Source organism: Eretmochelys imbricata, chromosome 11, assembly GCF_965152235.1.
Source record: "Eretmochelys imbricata isolate rEreImb1 chromosome 11, rEreImb1.hap1, whole genome shotgun sequence".
In the NCBI taxonomy this organism is placed as follows: domain Eukaryota; kingdom Metazoa; phylum Chordata; order Testudines; family Cheloniidae; genus Eretmochelys; species Eretmochelys imbricata.
Window position 1 is genome coordinate 33,436,962 of NC_135582.1, and position 14,058 is coordinate 33,451,019.

General features: G+C 40.9%; 1 protein-coding gene across 6 annotated transcripts in view; it reads right to left on the reverse strand.

The window, feature by feature from the left end:
* Nucleotides 1–14,058, reverse strand: part of RBMS1 (RNA binding motif single stranded interacting protein 1) — a 209,330-nt gene that overhangs the window by 64,036 nt on the left and 131,236 nt on the right. For all 6 annotated transcript variants that reach the window (XR_013347439.1, XM_077829505.1, XM_077829504.1 and 3 more), the window contains one exon: nt 454–512. Coding sequence is in view for 5 of the 6 variants with exons in the window: in XM_077829505.1 (XP_077685631.1) it covers nt 454–512 (59 nt within the window). In the remaining variant the exon portion in view is untranslated. The remainder of the gene's footprint in view (nt 1–453; nt 513–14,058) is intronic.

The window sequence follows — 14,058 nt, forward strand, 5'->3', positions numbered from 1 at the left end:
ATAGAACAAAAACACAATTAGGGTATTGGAACATATAATTAAGTACTGCTTAAAACTACTCTGTTCTAATTAATAGAGCCAATTTGCACAATGTGTAATGTTTCCAGATACTTAATACAGTCTAATGGTCTTTTGTAAGGCACTCTAATCTCCCCAGGCAAGGGGGAAAAAAAGCTGTTTTCTAACTCCATTCTCCTTTTTAAAGCAGGGGCTAAATGCCAGCCAGTGCTGTGCTTGTTAACTTAACTGGAGTCATCTGAAGTTTTGGCACACAGCTTGGGCATGGACTATTTGCCAATTGTACTGGGGACAACTATACAGACATTGGGCAAGACTAAACTTTGGTGTAGAATAAGAATGTATTTCTTACACACACACACACACCCCAATTTTAAGAATATTTCAAAATAATTTGAAAACAAGTAGGCAAATATAATTTAAAGACAAACATACCTTTGCATTTGTTTGTTGTCTTATCCAAAATAGCCTTTGTGGATACAATTTTCCCATATCTAAAAATTGTTTAAAAAGGAAATAAATATTATACTTGTGATATCCTGTTACAACAGAGACCAAGATCATGTAATTCTGTTCAGTTTTAATTTATAATTTAACAAAATATAAGAAAATATTGATAGAAACAGAAAAAAATCATATAAAGAAGAAGAAACTTCAAACTTTAACCCTTGATTAGATTTATATAGTAAGGTTTCCTCTCTAATTTTCCATAACTATATAAAGACGACAAATGTATTATGCTAAAGATGGAGCTTATTCTTACTTTTGAAAATGTTTAATTTAAATAATGCTTAGATCTTATTTTCATCTACAAGTCTGAAACCACTTTAAAAAGCTGGGCATACATTATTATTCCTACATTACCTTATGTGTAACACATAGTGCTTACCCAAACTTGGGAAAAGTATGTGTATGATTTTAAACAAACAAAAACATGTGATAGCTAACACATGTTAAAAGCCTAGACAGGATAAGAAGTGGTTTTCACAAGTGTTAGCTGATTGAGATGAACTCTGGACTCCCTCAGATAATACATGGACCAGTAACTGTGTGTCAAAACTAGAAGCTGCCTTAACTTCACTAGGATTCTAAAACATATTTGCTGACACTTTAAAACTAAAAATAACCCCCCCTTTTTCCTAGCACTGACAAGCCCAAAAAGAAATGAAAGCCTCAATCCTACAAAGTGCTGAGTAGAACTGGTTAGGAATTTTCCACTGGAAAACTCACTTTCTGGAGAATCAAAATTTTCCGCCAAAATTTTTTGATTTTCCCTCTGAAAATCATTTATAGTTCCATGGCTTTCCCACTCCTTGGCAGCCAGCCTAGGCTTCCCAGGCATTTTGTTTCCACTGCAGCCTGTCAGGCGGGCAGCCAGGCATCCAAGGGGGTTTATTTTGTTTCGGAAACATCAAATTGTCCCGTTGTGGCGATGTTCTGTGCTTCTGAAACAAAATACTATGACATTTCAGTTCCATGAAGAATTTCTAGTGGTAGTGGAGGAGCAGGCGGATGACAGCCCAAATATGAGATGTAAATATTTCCCCCCAAATTGAAATTTTTCATAGTATGAAGATTCTGTTTCCCAGTTCAGCTCTAGTACTAAGTACTCAACCCAACTTTGCTGCTGGCATTCAGCACTTCACAAGCTCAGACCAGAGGTCATTGAGAGAGTTAGGAACAGAACGTGGGTCTCTTGACTCCCACTAGACCACAACTTCCTCTATTTGCTTTCAAACTACATTTACTCCAAACACAAGCAGTACATGAGAAGGAGGAATATGGAACACAGCTAGTTCTTTACACAGAAAAATAGTATACTGTATTACATTAATACCTAACAGGATACTGTGCTTTCAATGTACAAGAACTGAAAATGCTAACTGAATTACGCAGGTTGGAAAATGCTAAAACACATCACAAATATGCATAAACCAACATATTATGGAATGCAGGAGAGAGTGCAGTATAGGCAGCTCATCAATGGATATACAACCACAATAAAGAGGGGGAGGCAACTTTGAGTTGCTGGTTCCTTATGGAGCTCAGTAAGCCACTTAGAGATAGTGAATAAGGCAACGTGTTAGACCACAGCAGCCACATAGTCTAAAAGTTATTTAATTTCCTGGCATAATACATGACTATATGCAGATCTTTGCATATTATGTAAAAAGTTGTAATGTCACAATTCAGGGCAACTGCACTTGTATTCATGAAGTTTCACTGAAATGTTTCTGAAAGAAGCAGGGATGTACTTATGAGTCAAGAAGCCAGGTGTTCAAAGCTCTGGGGATCTAACAGAAGCCAGTGCCATTTGCATATAGGCCCTGTACTTTCAGCAGTGCTATGTGTACCCTGGTTCCTTGCACCCTAGACAGCATAACTCCTACAAATAACCAGCTGCCCTGAAATCCAATAAGGGGTTTCAACAGGATGAAGCCATGCCAGTTGCTGGAGACCTTGCCACCTGTCAAGCCATGGGCCCAGAACTCTAGAGCCATCACAGTATTTCTGTGATGGTCATACAGCAGAGGTGATACTTTCCCTTTTTAATTCCCCACCTCCAAGCTAGAATCGGAGGCTGTAGGCTTTCCTGCCCTCGTGGAAACATTCTGGTCCTTTATTTGTCTGGGTATGTACATATAACAATGTAAATCACAAGAGTTGTTTCCTGAATATACAAGTGACTGAAGGAAGCGGAGAGGGTCTGGCAGGTACACGAGAAATGAGACACTGCCCTTCTATATCAGAGTAGCATCTGTAGAACCTTTTTGTCCAACTGTACATCTCACAGTTATTTAGGGTCTTGTGTGTGGCACAGAGAGACTCATGAAAACTTTTATGATCCCCGAGCATGCCCTAGCCTTGTTTCTCCAAGGAATTCATATGAGGGAAATCACTTGTGTTTTAAAAGAGGTACAAGGAGGAAATAACCCAGTTTGATTCTCAGATCCCAAACTTAGTTTTCAGGGTTCACAGTTGGAAATCCTTTTATTTGTGAACTGAACATGAAAGTCATCGGATAGATGACAGATCGTAAACCCCACCCTGTCATTTTTATAGAGTAGAACCATCTTCAGAGGAGAACCACACTTTATGAAAAACAGTGCTTCAAAAATACTGGGAAATCTCAAAATACTGAATGACTGCTAAGATGATGATCATAAATTGGTGCATATTTTTCTCCAGATTAATTGTTCTCCCTCCCTACAAGCACTGATCTTCTATATTATCTTCTCCTTCTAACTGATTCATCCTCACTTGCTTAATATTATTAAGCCTTCTTTACACAATACCTTGTTTTAGAATACGCTTTTTTGAAATAGTATAGCAAAAAAAGTACATCCACACACTTTGTTTATTCCATCTTAAGCTACTTCTCTTGGGAATCATTGCATCCACGCAGCTCTGTCTTTTTTTCAAATAGCCACAAAGCACTTTTGTTGTTTTAGGTTTTTTTGTGCCCCATTGTGGGATGCCTACTGGAACCTACTGGAATTCTGACATTTGATGTCAAACGAAACTCCCATCATTCCCCTCATGGCATCCTATAAATCATCTCTTTTTTGCAGGCCACACCATTTTTGAGCTACTGACAGGCAGCATGGAGAAAACACTGCTCGCTGTTAGGGCTGAGGTTAATTCTGATAAGCCTATTGGCATACATGTAGGTTCTTCTATTATTTTTAATAAGTTTTTTCTGCAATGCTTTTTACCTCAAGAATAAAGTAGGTTTGTATAGGAAGTGCTGTTTGGTAACTTATAGCTGTTGACAATCACTCTTATCAGTCTATGAAGAGAAAAACAGGCAGGCATCCATGGCAAGCTGTCTGCTGGGAAATACAAAGTGAAGGCCAGGACCAGTGCAGCCAAGGAATACCCTGGTCAGAAGGGAGAGAGATGTGGGTCCCCATGAAGAAAGGAGATGGCTGGGGAGCTGGAAGCCGAGCGTGGGTTGTCTTGCTGAGTCACTGAGAGGTTAGATACAGAGTGATCACTTTGTAAAACGTGTTCACACACAGATGATGTGGTGTTTTCATCTTTTATCATTTAACATTTTATTAGGAATTGATGTATTGAGGGAATTCCAATGAAACTTCTCAGCCTAATTTTTCCACAATAAAAACTTATTGATTCAATGTAATAGTACAAACTTAAAACCAGTGGAACTGTGGTGGAGCATGCATAAAAGTATTGAAGTGCTTCCATATCTTGACTGATGAGCTCACACAGGTGTGTTGGTGGAGAAGGCAGTTCTCCAAACCATTCTCCTTTTTCTGGGGGTGGAGTGGTATGGGAAAGGATTGGATTTGGTGACTAAGAACGGGATCCCCCTGTAATCTGGAGGGCTGAAAGTTAGCTGCCAGTATCCTGTGTTCCCCACCAGGCGCAGGACATAGCTAGGTGGGGGACATTGTTCACAACCAGAATCACAATATGCTCTAGAAGAGTTGCTTGCTTCTTGCTGGTGAAACATTGCCAGCAGCCTTTCCTGCATGTCCCTTTCTGTGTCTCGGTACTCCCTTGAAGCCCCGGGCCCTCTGCCAAGATGCACTGAGAAAGTCAGCAAACATCTCCTGCCTTGTCTTCTTTCACTTTACTTGTAAGGTTTTTCAGGTGTTCATAACTAATAAGCCTCCTGACCACAAGGGCTGGGGCACTTCAGGTGCTACGGGACCAGACAAACACTACAAACTGCTGTTGGCTCAATAGTGGTCTCCATGCTAAAAGTGATAAAAAATTATTTGTCCCTCCACATTTGGAATCCTACTGTCATCTTTTCTTCCCAGACTGGGGAGATGGTAAGTGGTTTTCCTACCTCATTTCCCCTTTTTATAGGGCTCCTGTACCAATCCAGGCTGGTGATGAGCTGTGGGTGGGTGAAGAAGGGGTAGGTTAGTAACCGCATGTGCATTTCTGTAGGCTGTCCTTACGCTGGAGGATGTTTACTTGAGGCATGTCCCAAAGAGGCAGAGAAGTCTTGTTCATCGAGGTAATAAGCAAACTGGGAAGATATGCAATGCCACCATTTGCTTCCAGCTTGTGCAGAAGTGGAAGGGATACACCACCTCCCTTGGCTGCCCTGAGAAAGCTGCAAGTGCCTTGCAACATCCATGCAAAAACAGAGCATCGTCTTTGCTTTAAATTCTCTTTTGTACTCCTACATATCAGTACAAAGTGCACTACAAAATAGACTTCTGCAGTAATTGGTTTGGACATACAGGGTTAATTCTGAGAGTCTCATTAAAAATAGTCATGAATGCTGTATAATTTCTATGAATTCTGAAATGGGTCAGTAGCCTAGTTTTAGCAGTTTACTTCACCGAATGTAAAGCCAGCTAAAAGCTGAGGGCAGTGATTAAGTTGTGAGCCCAAGTACTTTTTCTATTGCTTTTTCTGTTTCTGTATTTGCTGTTACTATAAACATGCCAGCATTGCAAGGTGCTTCATTTTTAACTCCTGAGGGGCCATCATCTTGAGCAGGGGCATGGCAGTCAACCAGAAGGAATGAAGAATTACAAGGCACGGGGTGGGTGGCATGTTTGGCCAATGGTTTTGGGATACGATACTTCACAGAACTAATGCTTTAGAGCTTAAAGTCTCTGATAAAGATGCCACTTTGAGCAGGGCTGGGTTTTTTTGGGAGGGCGGAGGGGCCAAAAGGGGAGGTAAGACAGGGAGACAAGGGTAGCCAAGCATGTGGTGAGAGGCTCTGTTTAAAATGGCAGCTGCCAGCCAGTACATGAAACAAAATTTTTTAAATCCCCCTTTGCTGTTGTATTGTAATTCAGCACATAATACTTACTAGTAGTCTCCCCTATGCAGTAATTTCAGGATGCCTCTCAGCCTGGGTTCTGGAGGGCATCTCTGGCACCTGGGTGTCTGGCTAGGAATTTGGCATCCTAAAGAGATCTTGGCTGTTCAGGAGTCTCCTCCTGGTCAGTGCTTTTGAAGGTTGCTTGGGTGCCTTCTGTGTTCCTCCTCCCCAGACTGCCCAGAAGCCTGTCCCAGGGTTTGATGGTGGCTTCTCTTGTCAAAATCCGGGTCTCACAGAATGGGCAGGTAGCTGGAGACTTACTGGAGGTCCTGTTGCTGTCCCTTGTGTCACTGTAGCCCTGGCAGAGCACCTTCACTTTGTGGCAGCACTGTTCCATATCCTGGGAATACCCCTTCTCTTTTATTTGCTCTGACAGACATTAGTAGATCCAGTGACAGCAGTTCAGATGGGCCTGGATATGCGCCTCTGTCTAGAGGATCACGCAGACGCCCAGGGCATGGCTGCTATAAATGGTATGTGGCTCCACGTGTTTGAACTCGCCAGGATTTGGAATCGCAAAGGGGAGCTCTTGGCTGAGCGCTAGCATTTAATTGGGGAGGTGACATACAGTAAAAATGACCCTGACACAGTACAGGGAACAGAAATAAAAAGACAAGCCAATCCAGGCAAGAAACCATGTAGTGTGGGAGAACAGTGGGAGGACTGCCAGAAGCAGAATAGTTAAATCCGAAATGCTACAGCTGTTGCACACATCCACAAGTACTCTACTCAAAAAACAAATAAAACCCACCCTCATTCCAGTCTAGAGTCACTTTGGAAGTGAAATTATGCAAAATAAGATAATGCCAGATAATTCCCAAAAGTAACTTGTGTGTGGATGCAAGACAGTTTATCTGGAAAAAAAATAAAAGTTAGTCCAAAGAACAAAACAAAAAGCTTTGCCATGTAGACAAGGCCTTACGGTGTACCTTATGTTGTCTCTATGCAAATTATACACATTCTGCAGGTTGCTAGATCCCTTTCTGTTTAAAAAGGGGAAGGAAAGACTACATTTAAGTACCTCCCCAAGTGAACATGCATAGCACAACAGTGTATGCGACTTTTTTGTTTTGGGGCAAATCAGTACTTTGAAGTTTCAAAGAGACAAAATGCTTATATATAAATATATATATATATACACACACACACACACACACTATATATATATAAAAAAACAAAAAATCCTATTTTGGAGCAACTTGGCTTAAAATATTTCACATGAAATATAGTAAGCAAGTTCTGTATCACAAACCTTATCACACTCGGAGATGAAATGCCAGACAGACCAGCTACATTCAAGTAAAACTAAGAGAAAACTAAGGGAGATTCTCATCCCTGCTCTGCTCTCTTTGCAGTGTTGAGGAGGTACAAAGAGAATGGAGACTGCCTATAAGCACACTACTGGGGATAACAGCAGGATGAGGGAGTTTCCAGCAAGCACAGAGTCAGCAGAGCTGGTTCCTGCATTTTCCCTGCACACATTCCCAGTGCAGGGAATTCCCAAAGCAGGAGCATGTTGGGGATGGGGAAGGGCATGTAGGGAGTTTAGCTGAAGAGCAAGTAACTCCCACAATCTCAGGTGGCATATGGCCCCTTGGATTGCAATAGCCAGCTGGTACAGTTTAGAGCAGGACTTGAGCTGAGGCTGAGGAGAAAAATCAGGGAGGGTATCTGGCTCCCAGATAGAGGCTCCTCTCTGTTGCTCCCTAGGGAAGCTGGGGGCACGCAGAAAAACTCACCCTATATTTTTGCCCATTCCCAAGTATAGACAAGCAGAATTTTCCAAATACTGTGCTGTTTTCAGAAACCCTCTTCTTCCCTAGTCTTTTTTATATTAAATTACATATTTCCAGTCACTTATTTCTCTATCTGTAAAACCTTTGGTTTGTGTCAGATGCCGATCTTTGTAACCTGCTCCATCCCTGCTATGTAATGATGCATAAGCATCATCTTATAAAAATTCCGATAAAGAATAATTTCCATTGGCTTAGTAGTGGGTTTGGGGACCATGACTGCAGGATACAGCCAGACATTTACCATCTCTACGTTTTCCTTCCTTCTGTCCTTCCAGCAGTCAAGGAAGGATTGGGAGGAGATATCATTGGGCACAACTTGTTATTGTATGTTGCCTTTTGTTACTGGGAGGCAAGCAATGCCCTGAAAAACAAATCTCTTTAGAACAGCGGTTCCTAAACTGGGGGTCGGGACCCCTCAGGGGATCGCGAGCGGTCAACCGCCACCCCAAACCCCGCGTTGCCTCCAGCATTTATAATGGTGTTAAATATATGAAAGAGTGTTTTTAATTTATAAGGGGGGTCGCACTCAGAGACTTGCTAAGTGAAAGGTGTCACCAGTAAAAAAGTTTGAGAGCCACTGCTTTAGAATGACAAGTCAGTTGCTTCTTGGCCATCATGAAACTAATAAAGACTTGCTCACCAGAACACAAAGATGATTAGGGATAAGTGGGATAGGTTCAAAGGTGAAAGTAAGCCGGTCTGGTCTGGTACACCGTGCCGGACTGGACTAGCTTCCCCAGGCTGGTGATTTAAAGGGCTCGGGGCTCCCTACAGAGGCTGGAGCCCTGGGCCCTTTAAATTGCCTTCCGAGCCCAGCTGCTGGAACCTTGGGGTAGTGGCGGCAGGGCTCTAACGGTGACTTAAAGGGCCCGGGGCTCCCAGCCGACGCTACGACAGCTAGAGCCTTTAAATTTTGATTTAAAGGCCCCGGGTATTTAAAGGCCCCACCTCTTCCAGTTGAGGCCATGCCCCCTGCTTAGGACTTTGGCATACCAGTAAGTCCTTTAAGTTACTTTCACCCCTGGATAGGTTAATCAATAAAAGAGATCTAGCAGCAATGTTCTGTAGATGTATCCTCTCACTGCATGAAGAACTGGAAATGTTCATATTAAATTCTTCACGTTTTTGATGATACCATAGAGAACGAAGGAGTCCCTGAGATCTTCTTTAATACCTGTCTGAGATTCCACTTTGAGATGTGCTGCAGGTTTGGCAAGAGATGTGCTACTTTTTTTAATTCAGCTAACACATTCATATCAATTACAGAAATACAATTAAAACATTATTTAACATTGCCAGATTTTCTCTGTTCCAGGCACAGAATGATGTACTTCACTGTAAGCAAATATGGTGACCGCTGTTCATTTAAGATAAATTAACTACTTGGAGCACTACTTTGATGGTGGCTCTGCCAATGGTCCAAGTGGTTTTGACAAGAAATTGATTCATAGATTGTAAAGCAAGAAGGGACTACTGTGATCATTTAGTCTGACCTCCTTATAATACTGGCCTTAGGATTTACCTCAATCAATTCTTGTTTAAACTAGAGCATTTCTCTTTGTATTTGTCCCTTTGAATCTCCACCACTTCAGAATGAAGGATGGGATTTTCAAAAATTCAGAATTCATTTGATTTAAGTCTCACTGTTTTTAACTAACTCATTTCAGTGCTTTTGAAAGTCTCACTTGAAGTGTTTATAGGGCATAAATACCATCTAGCCAGGTGGATTACGTTTATTTGTGATACCAAGTAATCAAGGAATTTATGAGAATATTTTTGTTGATTCATATATATGTTTTGACTAGGCCTACAAAATGATGGAGATGATATTTTGTCTGTTTGTAGAAAGTCTACTTTTTCATGCTGTAGAAGTATCTTAAATACAAAGTTTGGTTCGAGTGCAATTTCTACAATTATTATTATTATTATGAATTCCAATCCTTGAGCGTGTATGTTCCCTGGAATGCCAAGAATATTCATTCTTTGCATCCCCCCCCTTTTAATTCAACATTTAGATTGTACATATTTATATTTTCATTGACAGTTATTGTAAGAACTAGATATTATTATTGATGTATAGCAATTAACAATAATAATTTGGTACAAACAGGTGAGCTGCTCTTCAGGTTCAAAACCAATAATTGGAAGGTTTGGTTGTGTATAACATATTTTAAGAATTGCTGTAGGAGGAGCAAAAAGGAATCTCAGTCACTGGAAGTTTTTAAGAACAAGTTAGACAAATACCTGTCAGGAACGGTCTAGGTATTTCTGCCTCAGAAACGGTCTAGGTCCTGCCTCAGTGCAACTAGGATGGATTGGATGACCACTTGAGGTCCCTTCCAGCCCTACATTTCTATGAGTCTATGAAAAGCAGAAACAGCTACTCTATTAACCCTTGCAGTTTAGTAATCTCTTTGGATCTACTCACTGAAGTTACTTTTTTGAGGTGTAATGTGTAGAAGAGCAGATACACTGAAGGATAAAATTATATACTTATCAATAGAAAACTGGGAAAGAGCTTTCCAATTTTTGGTCAATATTGAATACAATAGATAAAAAAGTCAACTATGTACTTGAAGAATAGGTATTTTGTTATATAATATGCTCCATTTTTGTTAGGTATTTTGTTATATAGTGCTCTAGCTCTTTCTACACTAATAAGTCTGCCTCTGACAAACAAGAAGTGTCCAAGTTCCGGAAATTCTAATGAAGAATGATTGACTTCCGCTCCCTCCCTGTAAGAGCTGTTCTATTCTGGTTTAGCAGAGGGAGGCTGGAGGTGTGGGGGGAAGAAGTGCATTTAGAATCAGGAAATGTTTGCTTCCTCTCACGTTATGGAAAAGTGGATAATTTTTGTCCATTCCTCACAATCTGACTGGAGGAGTAGGAATCAATACAATCTGTTAGCTTCCAATAACAATTTTTGCGAGAGAAAAATGGATCTTTGAATAACCTTTAATCAGAATTTAGTGTGCTAGTTTTTGGTAAACCAAGTGGAAATTTAGATTAGTGTATTAGAAAAATTATTCTTGTCACACCTCTAGACAGTTTAAACCAACATTTAAAATTGATTACTCTCATCACCAAGACAGATTGTGGCTCTGTGTTCTGTTGTAACTTTAGAGAGGTAGCTCCAATGGTTCTACTGCAGAAATGCTTCCACTGTCAAGTTAAATAATGAAACGCAGCAATACAAATCACATCAGAACTTTGCTTTTAACATTAAACTATCTATGGAAAAAAACCTATGCTTCAGTGTATTGACATGACACCACACTCATCCATGCAATAATGAAATGATTTAGCCAATAGCTCGTCATTCCCTCACCCCAAAACAGCCATCAGAAATAGAGGGGAAACTGCCAGTATCCCTCCCAGGCAGCAATTAAAGACGACCCTCGGGGCGGAAGGAATCAACTGAAGCCATCTGTGGGAGCAAAACAGCAGCCAAGGAAGGGTGTGGCAGCAGGGACAGTCCTAGGGGAGCAGGAAAAGCAGGGTTTGTATAAGGCTTTAATCTAGTAATGAAATCTATGGATTGGATTTTTTTTTTTAATTAATAAAGCAAATTTTGAATGATGGGTCTGTAATTTTTTCTTTGGTTTCTGGTGATTTCACATGTGACTATAGCCTAGTCTTTTCAGCTATGGCATCACCAGAAACACGTCATGGAACTATGGTCCCATTATTCAGTCACCTGTCATTTAGGGTAGGATTTGCAAAGGTGCTCAACATGGGTCTAACTCCGCTCCCACTCCAAAAGGAGTTTTACCACAGGACCAATTCTACTCCCATTGAAGTCAATGGTAATCACCCACTGATTTCAAAAGGGATCAGAGGTAGGTCAAAACTGAGCACTTCTGAAAATTACACCCCAAATCTAACTGTAAACAGAAAGAAAAGGAGTACTTGTGGCACCTTACAAACTAACCATAGTCTCTAAGGTGCCACAAGTACTCCTTTTCTTTTTGCGAATACAGACTAACACGGCTGTTACTCTGAAATCTGTAAACAGAAAGCCACACAGCCAGGATGCTCAACATTAACACAGAAGTGGAATTACTAAACTTAGTTTGGTGTGCACCTATTCAGGCAGTAGTTGCCTCATAATCAAGTTACATAATGCTTGCTTGACTTGCCATACGACCAGTATGAAAAGATAGAAATTAAGACCAAAAAAACTGGAAAAGTGAAAAAAAAAAAAATTATCCAGCAACTTTCCCCCTTTAACTTTACGTCTCCTAAAGAGGTCATTTTATATGGACAGTAACTCCCCACTTAACATCCTCTCGCTTAACGTTGTTTCAATCTTACTTGCCTGCTCCATTACAGAACATGCTCCATTTAAAGTTGTGCAATGCTCCCCAATAATGTTGTTTGGCTGCCTGCTTTGTCCACAGCTGGCAGGCCCCCTATCAGCTCCCCTACACCCCCCACCCCCGCCCCAGAGCCTCCCACCCGCTGGCAGACCGTGCAGATCAGTGCCTTCCCCTTGCTCCTCCTGCCCGTGGCAATCAGCTGGTTTGTAGCGTTCAGGAGGCAGGGGGGAGGAGCGAGGAATAGGCATGCAGGCTCCCCCCTAGCCTCTTGAACACCGCAAACCAGCCACAGGCAGGAGGCAGGGGAGGGAGGGGGAGGCTGTGCGCAGAGTCCTCGCTCCTCCCCCCCCCCCACCTCCTGAACACCGTGAACCAGCTGATTGCCATGGGTGGGAGGAGGGGGGGACCCACGCGCCTCGTCCTTGCTGCTCCCCCGCCTCCTGAATGTCGCAAACCAGCTGATTGCCACGGGCAGGAGGCAGGGGAGGAGTGAGGACGTGGTGTGTGGAGTAAAGGGGGAAGAGGTGCGGGGGAGAGAGGAGAGGAGGAGAAAAGGCAGGTTAAAGTTGGCTTGCAAATCCTGAGTGATGACGATTCTGACAGGGAACGCAGCTTCAAAGTGATTTGGGGAGCTGGTCATCTAATGACTTGCTATAAAGAAATTAAGCAAGATAAAAAAAGGAAAGCAAAACAACCATCTCTAGATGTGTTTTTTCAAGTTCAGCAAGAGAAGCAGCAGGACAATCCACCCTCTTCCACTCTCTGACTCCACCATCTCAACCAAGCTTCATACTCAGCAATGATGACTGTAGTATTCAATTGTTTCTTTAAAATTGTTTAAATCTCATACCTGTATTAAATTGCTTGTTTAAAATGTATATAATGCCTTTTGTCTGGCAAAATTTTTTTCCCCTGGAACCTAACCCCCCCCATTTACATTAATTTTATGGGGAAACTGGATTTGCTCAACTTTGTTTTGCTTAAAGTTGTGTTTTTCAGGAACATACCTACAAAGTTAAGCAAGGAGTTACTGTACGTAACTCAGTAAGCATGCAAAGATCTTGGTCATTCTTTGGTTTCTCATAAACATGAAGCTACTAACAGGGTGGTCCTGAGGTCACACGTTATTTATGCCAGTTCCCACTTCCGACCAAAAAAAATGCGTCTGTGTGCCGAGGAAACATAAGGAGAGTTGGAGTTTAAGCAGCGAACTGTAAACTGAGAAAAGAATAATTTTCTGTATTCTTCACAGACCCTTCCACTCCAGGAACCCAACCTATTGTCTGCCAACCTAAGGTGATTTAGTCTAAGCTCTGAACCATCTGCCAGGGTGTCTATCAGTTTCATAGCCTGGTTTCCTTACAGTTTATGGGTTAAGAAGGATAAACCACCTAGCAGAAACACAAAGTGATTTGATCTTTGACTCACACTTCAGAAGTACATATGTAATCTCAGTAACTGTGCCATACTTAAATTTTTTCAAATACTAACGTATGTGTCAATCAAAACATTTTATCTTAATAGAACAGAGGTAAATATGTTATTAGATTAGGTAGAATTTGATATATTTTTTATAATACAGATGTTTATTTTCAAACTTTTTTTTCTATTTTTACCTATTTACATGTTCACAGTTGCAGGAAATTATGAGGGGGTCTGTGTGTGTGTCAGGCAATTATTTAATGATAGTAGAGTTTGAGATTCAAGAAGTTAAAGCTTTATAACCATGAAAACACATTATCAACATCACATGTCAAAAAATATATACAATAAATGTCCTTAAAAAAAAAGCTCTGGTAAGTTATCAAGCAGCATTTTCCCTACTTTGCTATACATTTCAATCATCATCAATGGTCAGTTTGTGTGTATATGGTGAAATCAACATTTACAGATAAAAATCGAATCCTTCCAAACTTACATTATCAACCATAAAATAGTTGGTAATGCCATTTTCCTTTTTACATTATGTGAAATTGACAGCTTAGCACAGTTTACGAAAAAGTTCAGAATATATTTTTGTTTATATACGATAGGAGCTTTTCTATTTATTCTACGAATCTATTAAATATTTTTGAGGGGCATGAATTTACATTTACTGGCCAATAAA